The 13,475-nt window shown below is 40.8% G+C and overlaps 1 protein-coding gene across 1 annotated transcript in view; it reads left to right on the top strand.

Moving 5' to 3' along the window:
• Positions 1-13,475, top strand: part of KLHL32 (kelch like family member 32) — a 167,051-nt gene that overhangs the window by 104,179 nt on the left and 49,397 nt on the right. Inside the window, exon 5 of the mRNA XM_012810385.1 lies at positions 11,159-11,257. Within this exon, the coding sequence (XP_012665839.1) occupies positions 11,159-11,257 (99 nt within the window). The remainder of the gene's footprint in view (positions 1-11,158; positions 11,258-13,475) is intronic.

The raw sequence follows: 13,475 nt of genomic DNA, 5'->3' as shown, positions 1-13,475 counted from the left end.
GAATGAAATCCTGCCATTTGCAAGAATGTGGGTGGAACCCGAGAACGAAATGTGAAGTGATATAAGCACAAGCACAGAAAGACAAATCCTTGCATGCTTTCACTCATATGTGGAAGCTTGATACTAAAAACAATTGCTCTCATGGAGACAGTGGAAGGGTCGTAGGGAGGAGAGGATGAAGTGAAGATGGTTAATGGGTGCAAAGATATAGCTGGATAGTTAGATAGAAAGAATAACATTTGATAACAAAGTGTAATCCACAGTAGGTTAAGGTATACTTTTAAATAACTAAAAGAGTGGAATTGGAATATTCCTACCACAGAGTAATGATAAATGTCTGAGGTGATGAATACCCTAATTTCCCTGATTTGACTAATTCACATTGTATGCGTGTATCAAAACATTACATGTATCCTATAAAGATACACAGCTAGATATACCCATAGTAATTAAAAATTTTAAAATTTGAAATTCATGTAATTTTGATGCATCACAACATATTATTCATCTTTGAATAATAAAGAGGATCAATTTTTCAGCTGTTTAAAAATGCTAAACCTACCTCCTTCATATTTACATGGATAGAGCTGGAAAATATTCTTCTTAGCAAAGTATCTAAAGAATGGAAGAGGCTCAGTGCCTGTAGCTCAAGTGGTTAAGGTGCCAGCCACGTACACCCAAGGTGGCGGGTTCGAATCCAGCCCAGGCCCGCCAAACAACAATGATGGCTGCAACCAAAAAATAGCCGGGCATTGTGGTGGGCGCCTGTGGTCCCAGCTACTTGGGAGGCGGAGGCAGGAGACTCGCTTGAGCCCAGGAGTTGGAGGTTGCTGTGAGCTGATATGCCATGGCACTCTACCCAGGGGGACAGCTTGAGGCTCCTGTCTCAAACAAACAAACAAACAAACAAAGAATGGAAGAAAAAATATCCAATGTACTCAGCCCTACTATGAAACTAATTTATAGCTTTCTTATGAAAGCTGTAACTCAATTATAGCCCAAGAATATGGGGAGAGGGAGTGGAGGGGAGGGGGAGGCTGGGCAGAGGGAGGGTGATTGGTGGGATCACACCTATGGTTCATCTTACAAGAGTACATGTGAATCTTTCTAAATGTAGAACATAAATATCTTAACATAATAACTAAGAAAATGACATGAAGGCTATGTTAACTAGTTTCATGAAAATATTTCAGATTATATATAGAACCAGCACACTGTGCCCCATGACTGCATTAATGTACACACCTATGATTTAATAATAAAAAATAAAAATGCTAAAACTATTGTTAGAAATTAACACCCGCAACAATGAACTATATCTGAATTTTTTTCTGAAGAAAGAAATCAAAAACTACATAAGTGGAGAGAGAATCCATGTTCATGGGCAGGAAGACTTACTATCGTGCTGATGTCAGTTCTTCCCAACTTGATCTGAAGATTCAGTCTAATCCTAATCAAAATCCCAGAAAGAGATTTTATGGACATCTTCGGCAAACTAATTCTACAGTTTAAAATGGAGAGGCAAAGGACCCTACCCAACATAATATTGCAGGGGAAAACAAAGTTGGACGGACAGAACCTGACTTCAAGACTTGCCAAATAGCTATAGTTATCAAAACATTGTGACATTAGCAAAAAAACCCACAAAAAAACCACAAAAAACCGGACATAAAGATCAATGGAACAGAATAGCCTAGAAGTGAACTCACATAAATATGGTCAATTTCTCTTTGACAAAGAGGCAAAGATAATAAAAATAGAGGAAAGATAGTCTTTCCAACAAATGGTATTCACACAATTGGACTTCCACATGAAAAAAAAATCTAGGCACAGACCTTTCTCTCTTCACAAAAGCTAATTCAGAATGGATAGTAGATTTAGATGTAAAATGCACAACTAGCAAACTCTAGATGACTTTGGGTATGGTGATGACTTTTTAGATACAACACCAAAAAATGGTCCATAGAAAAAATAATTTATAATGTGGACTTATCAAAATTAAAAACTTCTGGTTTGGTGTAGTAGCTTACGCCTGTAATCTTAGCATTCTGGGAGGCTGAAGCAGGTAGACTTAGTCTAAGACCAGCCCGAGCAAGAACGAGACCCCATCTCTACTAAAAATAGGAAAAGTAGCTGGGCATTGTGGAAGGCGCCTATAGTCCCAGCTACTCAGGAGGCTGAGGCAAAAGGATCCCTTGTTCCCAGGAGTTGGAAATTGCTGTGAGCTATTACACCACCAACAGTCCTCTACTCAGGGTGACAGAGTGAGACTGTCTCAAAAAAATAAAATTAAAAACTTCTGCTCTGTGAAAGACATTATCAAGAAAATGAGACAAGCCACAGACAGGGAGAAAATATTTGAAAAGACTCATCTGACAAAGAGATGTTGTCCAAAATAATCAAAGAACTTTAAACACTCAGCAATAAGAAAATGAACAACTTGATTTTTAAAATGTGCAAAAGACCCGACAGATGCCACACTGAAGAAGAGGTACAGATATCAAATAAGCATAGGAGGAGACACTTAGCAGCATCTGCAGTTAGAGAACAGCCATTGAAACAGGAAGGACGTCCATACACACCTGTTGACACCCTGCGCCAACAGACAGAACCCAGAAAACACTAACTGCTGGATAGACGAGGACCAGCAAGGGGTTACAGATGTGAGCACTTGGCCCAGCCAGTAGCAGATATCTGCTTTCAAGTAAGGTGATGCTAAAAACAAATGTATCCGTGATCCCAAGTTTCCACAGTGGAATCTGGAGCCATACTTCTATCTCCATTCCTTAAAAAGCAAAGGCAAAGGAATTACACAAATGAACAAATAATTGGATAGTAATGATGCATTTCTTCATATGAAGAATTATTTCACAGCTCCTTTAAATGAAATTAGGCTTCTCAACCCTGTGCTCCTACAGCACTGCTATTCTAACATTAATTACACCACCGCTTAATGATGCTATTTGGGTCCTTCTCTCTGTACTCAAGCTACGTGCTTGAGTCTTTGTTTTCTTTCCATTATGTCCTAAAACAGGAAAGGAAGAACCAGTTTCAGCAACATCTATAGAATGGAAAATCCTTCTCTAAATTGCATTGTGTCAGAGCAGGATGTAGTTTTTCTAGTAATGTAATATTTGCTTCATTATCTGCTCTGAAGTTTCTTGTTGCTATCTTAGAGAAGGCTGTCCTTCCTGACTGTGACCCTAGAAATTCCAAAGGAGCCAAATGAGAATGTCCAGACTTACAGAGGAAAATAACAATTCTTAAGCTGATTCCCACACCTTTTTTTTAAACCAGGTTTTTTATTCTTTTGCCTTTGTAGTTTTCAACATTATTTAAAAATATTCTGAAAATCAAGTCTAGTTTTATCTTTTTACATATTCTAATAATAGATGGAAAAGTTGGTTGCTTTTTCATAAAGTAAAAGTTTATTTGATAAATTGAAAGATTTATTAGTTAATATTTTTAAATGTTTGATATTGAGATCTTTCAGAAATGCGTATGAGTGTACTATGTTTGCAAGAAAGCCAGCTGACAAAATTTGAAACTTAAGGAATTAATCAAATCACGCATTCATTACATACACTCCCAACCCAAAGGTCACCTTTATTTGGACATGATATTCTAGCTGGTATTATAAATGCCTATTGTGTCCCTTTATTTGATCCTTTAATCAGATAACCATTGATGAGGATTAGCATGTGCCCAGGCTCCCCATGAGGCTTTTGACATATTCTGACATTTTCTTCAGATATTGTGTTTCAAGGAAATTTCTGAAGTAAATATTCTAGAGGCGCTCTACTCGGATTTTCTAGCAATGAACATAAAACAGGGTAGACTCTGCCGTCAAGTTACTGTAGGTAAAACAATGACAGGGCACAACTTAGGGCAAAAGCGCTTATTTGCACAAGAAAGAAACCGGTAATAGTGAATATCTATTGAGGACTTACTATAAAATTATACTGTGCTGAGTGCCATGGCTTACCCTGTGCTTGCCCACCCGATATTCACTTCCTCTTTTTTTTTTACAGGGAACTCTAATTTGATTTGGGACAATGGTGCATCCAGCCATAAAAAGTCAATTTCCCAGGTTTTTCTGCAGCTAGTAATGCCATTGAGATGTAAATGGAAGTCTATGTGACAGTTTGTAGGAAATCTACAGTTTTTCTGATAAATAATGATAGACTCACCTGGCAAATGGGTTTTATTTTATGCTCTCCCTTTTCTTTCTGTGTTGAATGCAGATGCAATGCTTGGAGGTATAGCAGCCACTCTGTGACTTTGAAACCACAGTCTAGATTTGGAGGAAAGAACAAGGAAGCTGGCTAGTTGGCACTCTAAGCTGCCTGACCCAAAGTTTGTGAGCAAAATAAGCCTTATATTTCTTAAGCCTTTTCTTTGCATATAGGGATACACAATTGTAATGATACACATATATTTTCTCCACCCTTAAGATTTTGAGGTAGATACTATTTTTATTGTACATATAAGGACTCTGAGGCACATAGGCTCCTTTCATTCTGTTGCCAGCTAGTCTAGGAGCCAGGATTTGAACTTAGCTGTGGGACCTAGAGCTCCAGGGCTTAGTTCACCTGACCCCTGTTGCGTTAATCCCATGATATTAATTCCAGCTGGAGGTTGGAGTGGAGGAAAGCACTTGCTAGGAGGTGGACTTAGAGATGGATTTGAAGAATAAGTCGAATTTTGACATCTGATCTGTTTTCTTGATTGAAGAAGTGAGGAGGAGGTGATTGAGGATGGAGGACGAGGTGTTGCTTGAGTGTGGAGAGCAGTGGACTGTTGCCCTTAGCAGAAGGAGTAGATGGTCACAGAGCTGGAGATAAGTTTTAAAAGTAAAACCCACTATGAGGGTTTCTGAATACAAGTTTCAAAAGTTTGAACTCCCTGAATTATGAAGAATTACTGAATCATGATTGCTCAGATTGAGCCCTTCAACAGAAATATCTATGAACATTTCCCAGTGTGATAGAAATATTTACAAAGCAGAACTCATGTGTTTCATTACCCTCCCTTGGATTTGCATTTATGGTGTCAGATGTAGATGTGCAGTGTATGAGTAATTTAGAAAATCCTTTGCTTGAAACATGGGCGCCACCTTGTGGATTAAAAATCCACATGCTTTTGAAGCAAAAACTTCACCTAAGTAGGACGATTTCTCACAGCCAAGCAGATCTTGTGTTTCAGGTTTCATCTATAAGATTCTCTTACACAAGAGAACTTTATGAAAAAAGGTTTTATATGTATTAAATATCTAATCATTTAAAATCAATTTATGCTGTTGTATTTATTTGATAATTCATATGTTCAAAATTGTGATAACTTGCCATTTTGTTATATAGAGAAAAGAAGTCCCGAAGTATAGAGAAGAGGGAAAATGTACTGATTTGTTCTTGTGCTAGATTACATCTAATTTCAGTTGCTGGAGTGCTTGTGCTTGCAAAAGTATCTTCACATGTGCACGTGTGTAAGCGTGCTTAGTGCTGTTGGGCTTAAATGTGCTCAAATTCTTCAGCCTACTAAATCTACAAACCAGAAGCAAGTAATTTAAAGTGTCCTAAAGCAAGAAATGAGGAAGATAACTTTGAAAACCTAAAAATACAATATTTTCAGAAGATGTCAACTCCTTTGTTTATAGGCCAAAAAGAAAAAGTCATACTGAGATTTGCCATGGCTATTAAAGACCATCCCTACCAATAGCCAGTCCAAGAAACAAGGTGAAAGTAGGAGGGAAAATAAAGAGAAGTAGGACGAGACAGAATTGAGAGAATGGACACTTGGCAATGCAGGAAGATGTGCTGAAGGAGGGACCAGGACCAGGAAGCCCTGGGGGTTGTGGGCTGTCTCTGCTCCACCTGGTCAGTCTTTGCTTTGGCCTTCCTGACTAATAAGGGGTGGGCTCTGCCTGAGGTCACCCAGGCCATCATGCCCTGTGCAGAATCCCACCTCAGGTCCCACACTCCTCCTGCATCCTGCCTGAAGATATTGCAGAGACCAGTTTTGAGGGCCTTCATTAGGAATTATGCCAGTTCACCTGCCTACTACCAATTCTGCTTGGACTGGTGGCCAGAGAACATATTTAGACAGAAATATTAAAGAGTGCCTTCTCCCAGGAGAGTGGTTGGACATCTTAATAACTGAATTCTGATATAATATTATTGCTCATCAAGCATCCATCCCCTTCTCCTGCACCTGTGGGTTTTACCTCTATTAATTAGTCACACCATCTAGCATCACAGTTGCCGGCCAGTTCTTATCCCCACCAAAACAAGTACAGAGTCTGGGTGTTTGGGGCAGAAGTCAGCTGTGGCCTTCTCCTTGGTTCACATGCCCATGCCTGCCTAAGGCTGCAGAAGAGATTCCTGAGCCTACTGCAGGTCATGAGAGTGTCACCACCCAAGCTGGCACTGTCCAGCCCCCCTCTTTTAAGGGCAAGCTCCTGTGCTCTGCCACCCAGAGGTCAGTTGTGGGTAAAGGCAGGGAGAGCATACTGATGGCCCTGTGAACAAGAGACATTCATGCCCACCTAAGCCTGCTCCTGATGCTCAGTACAAACCTGTTTGCAAATCTGAAGGAGTCTCAGCTGTGTAGGTGAGCTCCACCCATACAGGTGAGCTCCATCCAGTCAGGTGAGCTCCACCCACACAGGTGAGCATCATTGAAGGTAAAGGCCTAATCAACTTACTAGTGTTTTCACTTTCCCTGTTGATTCTGGGGCCCTTGGCTTTATGCATCTGGAAATTTCTTGATCTCTTATGATTAAGACTTTTGTTGTGCCTACTTTTTATGCCCCTAGCTAAGCTGTGCTCCTCCAGACCAGTGAGGGATTGGCTCTGTCAAGCTGCCTGCATTGGCTCCTACTCCTCCATTCTGTACTTCTAGCTTTCCCGGGGACGTCCTTTTGTTCCTTATGTGGTCCTCAAGTGACCCTCCTGGTTTGAGTGTCTGAGTCCATGGTGGTGGGCATAAGCTTCTGAAAGGCCTAAATGTGATGCTTTGCAGAACTTAAAATTTAGCTTCCTTAGTTGTCCATTGTAAATGTGCATAGTGTATTCTACAGAGGTAATGCTCTGGGGCCAGCCCTTCAAGGCAAGTGATAGATAAATTCACCACGCTATAAATCAAGAGGAGATCGAATCTTTCTTTTTATTGTTGCCCAGACAAATTCTCTGGAAAAATCGTATTAGAGCAGCCAGTCACCACAAAGCCAAACAGCGAATTTAATACAGCAGGGTGTGCACAGGCTCATTCTGTTTCTGTGAGAACCAGCTACATGGGGAAGGTCCTTTCTCCAAACCTTTAAAAGCACTTACTGTTTTTCTGTGCTAAAGTGTCTTTTAGAAAAACTTACGTTATAATGAGTGGAGGAAAAAACTACAGAACAAATAATAAGAAAGACAAAAACAACATCTCAGTGTGGGTTTTTCCTAGCACAGTTTCTCGCCGTCAGCCTGCTGGGTGTGTCCCAGACGTGAGGGGTGTTCATCTCGTCTCTGTGGTATCTGTCTTTGTGTTCGGTATTACCAAGCCTTGGAGGTTATCATGCATACCAGTCGTGTGAAATGAGTGCAGCTGACAGGATTTAAAGGCTAAAACTAACCTTTCTAATCCGTCTAGTCCCCATTCTCTACCTCAGGCCATGTCTCTCCTGAAAGACTATGTCACATCCTTGCTCCTGCGATGGGAGCGGCACTAATTTCTGGAATGTCAGTCAAAGTCTCCCTCCTTGAGGAGCTGGAGAAACCTAGTTTTCTCTTTCTGACTAGCTGGAAAAGGAGCTATAAAGAATTTTCAGAATAAGACAACTGTTGGTATTTTTAGGCTCACGTGCTAAACTTTTTCACTTCTTTGCTAGCTCAGATATAAGTTAAAGTTCTTTTTCTTTGTAGGTTACATTAATTACTAAGATTAATTAAAATTAATGCTGAATTAAAATGTGTATAGATCAATTAATTCATCAATATTTTTAATGAAATAAATTCATCAATATTGAGCAATGCTGTGTGCTGGGCATTCTCTAAGTGCCAGGGGTACAAAAGAGACCAAGTCCCTGCTCTCCTGGAGTGTAGATCCCAGTGAGTAGAGAAACAAAATAGTCAGACAAATAAATATGAAATATGAGGTGGTGAGTGATACGATGAAGAATAAAACAATGCTAGGAGACAGGGAATGATGGGCGCTGGGGAACAGGGTTCCATTCTACACGGAATGGTCACAGAAGTCTCAGGTTAGAGGATCGCGATCAGCAGTCTGCAGGGTGGGCAGGAGTGAGGCACACTGATACCGTGAGTGAGTGAGCTGGGCAGAGACAACAGGGTGTGAATAGTGAGGCGCTCAGCATGTTCAAGGGACTTTTTTGGTTACAGTGAAGACTTCGGGTTTTATTTTCATTGAGATGGAAAGTCATTGGTCTTCTGAATAAAAGGACCAACATGGTTTCATTGATGTTTTTGAAGGAGGAATTTGGTTATTCTTATTGAAAGGAGTGTGAGGTGACAAAGGAGAAAGCAGTGCACCTCGCTAGGGTTGAGGAAGGAGAGTGGACTGCATTAGAGCAGTAAGGATGCCGGCAGTGAGGGGTGACTGGGTTCTGGAGCTGGCCCGAAGATAGAGCCCACAGCACTGGCTGCTGGACCTGGTGTGAGGTATGAAGGAAACGGGAGGAGTTGAGAATGACTCTGCAGTTTTAGCCTAAACGACTGGTGGTTGCTATCTCCTGACTTGGTAGGATTGGGATGGCAGCAGTGCTCGCGGTGGTGAAAGGGTCAAGAGTTTCTGTTTGGGGTGTGCTCAGTTTGAGCTGCTCATTAGACATCCACATTGTGATGCTGAACAGGAAGGTGGATATGAAAGTCTGGACTCCAGGGATGAGGTTGGGGAGGAAAAACAGATTCTGTGTCATCAGTGTATACAGTTGTCCCTCAGTGTATTCAGGGGATTGGTTCCAGGACCCCCCAGAATACCAAATCCAAACATGTACAAGTTCTCAGTTCATCCTGCAGAGCCCAGTTGAAGGAAAAGTTGGCCTCTGTATATGTAGATTTCACATCCCACAGATACTGTGTTTTTGATCTGGGTTTGGTTGAAAAAATAACTTTGTGTAAGCGCATCCATCACAGTTTAAACCCCTGTTGTTTGAGGGTCAACTGAATATGGTTTTAAAGCCATAGGATTGCATGAGACCATCCACAGAGTGAGGGGAGAGAGGAGAGATGAGGTCTGAGGACTCAGCTCTGGGCATCTCCAAAGCGTAGAGGCCAGGGACTGGCCAGCGAAGCCAAAGAAAACCAAGGAGTGTGGTCCCAGAGGGAAGGGAAGAATTTGTTCTAAGAAGGAACACAGTGAACTTTGTGAACTGCTGCTGGCTTGAATAAGATTAAATATTTTGAGAAATGGCTGTTGGGTTTGGAAATACAGAGTCACCAGTGACTTGACAAGAACATTTTCAGTGGAACAGTGGGAACAGGAGTGGGTGTGCAGAGGGCAGAGTAGAGCGAATGACAGTGAGGTGCACAGAACACCCCGAGACGTGTTATGAAGGGGACTGTGGTGTCCAGGGAGGGGCCTTCTGTCCGTTATTTAAGGTAAGAGCCCTGGGGTATGTTGGTGAGCTGATGGGAATTGCCCTCTGGTGGGAAAAGACACAATGATGCAGGAAAGGGGGGGAACAATCGCAGGCGGAAACGGCTGGGATCAAGTGCACGGTGGCACACTGGGAAGGGCAGAACCCACTGATACAGATCAGGTAGGTGGGTGGTGGATTTGGTGGTGGAGCTTTTGGAACATGGTGAATGGAAAACGAGGCAGAGGAGGAGTTGGAGTCTGGAGGGGAAAGGAGCGTGATGAAGTAGCAGAGCGGAAGGGGCTCGTGCCTCCCTCCCTGTACTTGTTATTATTATTTTTTAATCATAGCTATGTACATTAATGCAGTTATGGGGTACCATGTGCTGGTTTTATATACAATTGGAAATATTTTCATCAAACTGGTTAACATAGCCATCACCCCATTTTCTTAGTTAATGTGTTAAGACATTTCCCGTGCTTGTTAAAACAGCAGCTGCTTCACCCTAACAGTTTCTGGGTTTGGTGGGCCTGGGGAGATACCCAGAGTTTGCTGTATTCATGAGTTCCCAGGAGGTGCTGATGTGCTGCTCCGGAGACCAGACTCCGGAACCCCTGGGCGGGGACACGGATTAAAATGGATGGCTGAGGCGGCACCTGTGGCTCAAAGGAGTAAGGCACCGGCCCCATATGTTGGAGGTGCTGGGTTCAAACCCAGCCCTGGCCAAGAAAAAAAAAACTGCAAAAGAATGGATGGCTGGGGTGTCATCAAGGCCTCCTCGTGCCTGGCAGTCATGCATGTAACGTGAATTCCGTCAGGATGGCTGTAGGTCTTTCTCCTGCCCTGTTCAGCTGCTCAAGAGCTAGCCACAGCAGAGAATTAGACTACACCGAAAGACTGAAGAATTGCTATCACCAGTAATCGTGGCAGATTTTCCTTCTTTGTGATGTCTTTATATTCTACAAATGCTATTTATATATCCTTTGTTTTAAATAGAAGAGATGAGAAAATTTGAGACTGAGAAAGATAAAGATGAAAGTTTGTGATTGAAGTTTACTGTTCCATGACTCACAAATAAAGTGGGATAATATCCACGTCTGGGCGCATATGGCAAGGAGAAGTATCGCCCATTCCCCTAAGATATGTGTTGACGTTACTGTTTCTGTGATCCTACTGAAAAGCAAAATCTGAAATATATAATACTTTGAAAAAAGTAAAACTCTGTTCTTTTATATTTTATAACATTATATCACAAACTGAATTAAGAGGGTTATATTGTTCTTTGAAAATATCCATATCCACCTAAAAAAACAGGTGGTTAAGTGCAGGGCTTTACACACAGGGAATAAACATAGCCCACATGGTAAAGAGAAAATTCAGGTGTTAGAGTGAGGGCCGCAGTTCATTAATCTGAATACAAAGAGAAGAACTGACTTCCATAATAAGGAGCAGTATTAATTCAGGTAGAATATATAAAGCAGAAATTTAAATATAGTATGGTATATTTATACATTAAGCAATATTATGTTGATTTTTAAATTTAATGTATGGATTTCTTTTTATTAAAAACCCAAACAGATTTTGTTGGAGCCAGGTGTGATCCAGGATGTGTTAGCAGCTGGCAGTCACCTACAGCTGTTAGAGCTTCTCAATTTATGTTCCCACTATCTCATCCAGGTATGTGAGCTTTCATCCTGCTTTTATGCCCTTCATGTACCTTTCTCCTTTACCTATAAGCTGTCCCTCGCCAGCTGGAGCTGAATGACAGGTAAAATGTGGTGGAATGTCTCCAGGAGGCTCCCAGGAGGGAGCTGCAGCTCTGTGTCCTCACAGCAGATTAACTCAACAGCCACATGCAGGGTTCCCTGTGGGTCCTGGAAAGATGACACTGGACAGGGTCCTAGTCTGAAACAGGGTTCTCTGATTTCAGAGATAACAAGTGCAGGACATGTTCAGTGATAGTTGAAGATCGCAGTAACAGTAGCGAACATACCGCAAAGTCATATGTGATTAATACCCCTGCATTTCCCAGGCATTGAATGCTGTAGAGGGGTTGAGTGTCCCTTGTGTGTCCCTCTGATTTGCTGGCTGGTCAGAAAAGCTCCATGAGCAAGAGGGAGAGAAAACTCCTGTACACCAGCACTGAGTGTGTATTTACAGATGTATTCACATTCAGTTCTTAAAACTGCACATTTTTATAGATGAAAATCAGAGATTTGAAATTTATCCGACTTATCTGAGGCAATATGGCTGGTGAGTGGTCGGCCTTCCTGATTCCAAAGACTATTTTTCTTCTTGAATGAAAACTCTTAGGTAGGTAGGGAGATATAGGGCATCTTAGGCAGACTGACTTTACAGAGAGTTAAGAACTTATTTCTAATTTTAGGATCTTCCCATTTACCCCACTGGTGGTCACTTTCACTTACATTTATTACAGCATTATAACAACAGCAATACTTTTAAGATAATTCCATTATCTTTGGGCATATGACATGATATTAGCAGAAAAAAATTGTTTTCTTGCCCAATTACTTTATTTTCTTTCTAATTATTTTCTCTAATTTTAAGTATTTCCTTTATCATTGACTTCTGGTGCCCGTTAGGTTGTTTACAAAGCTCTTTCTCATACAGCATCTTACTTAATCTTCCTCACAACCCTGGGGAATAGGAGCCAGTGCCTCACTGAATGACAGTGTGATAAGTGCAGCCATGTGCACCCAAGAAGCAGTCCACATACAACACAGGACGTTTCTGTCATCATTGAGCAGGTTTAATCTAACAGTACATATTTGACTATTTTTATCTTACTTTCCTTTCTTTTCCCTTCAATATTGTTAGGTGGTATGGGAAAGCTGTTTTTAATCCTTTTCTGCCAGTAGCAAATGGGAATCATATAGAAAGGTTATACAACTTCAGAAGTGTGTGTTTGACTTATAAAATTGAAATTACTTTTATTTGACATTTCTCTGTCAAATATTGCAAGAGCTGTATGCATCATGACCTGATTCACTTTTTCCCTGACAGATAATAATTGTTGATGCATATTGATGATACAAGTTTGGTTACAGTGTTGGTTATCATGATGTGTATTATAAATGGTGTGTATATATGTGTGTATCTTTGGATACCTATACCTACAATTTTCTATAAATAAGAATTCCAGGGGAACATCACAAGTACACGGATATTTTCTCCTACTCTATCAGATGAATTTGTTGAGGTACTAAGTGACTTGTGCACTTTGGAATTTAACTGTTGTATTCCATTTCTTTGCTTAGGTAAAAGTGTAACTTGTATACAGATACATTTAATGGGCAGTTACCATTCAGGTTCCTTTGACAGTGGTTGAAACTTTCACAAATATGTTTTCATGTCATTCTCTTGTATAGTCTTACTTTTCCTTCTTGTCTGTGATTGTTGTAAGATGTCAGACTTGTAGAAGGAAACTGATGATGTGAGTCCCCAAATCATGTATATGCAGAAACCTTCATCCAGTCTTCTAAAAATATATACCCTGCTTCGCTCTTAGGATTATAAAAATCACAGATTGGGTTAATCTGTTTTATATTTCAATACAGTCTTACAGCTATGCTTGTTTGCTATTTGTTGGCAGTATTGATCAAATGATCTTTAATTTTGTACGAGACCATTTTATTGAATATGTAAAAATAATTTTTTTTTTTTTTTTTTTTTTTTGCAGTTTTTGGCTGGGGCTGGGTTTGATCCTGCTACCGGCACATGGGGCTGGTGCCCTACTCCTTTAAGCCACAGGTGCCGCCCTGTAAAACTAATCTTTATGTGAAAAATTTCCAATGTTCAATTTATACCTGGAGATCGGTCCCTGTCAGTCAATGCTAATATATTTTCCATTCTCAGGTAGTACTTTGTCAACTCA

The sequence above is a fragment of the Otolemur garnettii genome, unplaced genomic scaffold, assembly GCF_000181295.1.
Source record: "Otolemur garnettii isolate 467f Iridium unplaced genomic scaffold, OtoGar3 scaffold00132, whole genome shotgun sequence".
NCBI lineage: Eukaryota > Metazoa > Chordata > Mammalia > Primates > Galagidae > Otolemur > Otolemur garnettii.
The sequence above is the reverse complement of the archived record's forward strand: the minus strand, read 5'-3'. Positions and strand labels throughout refer to the sequence as shown.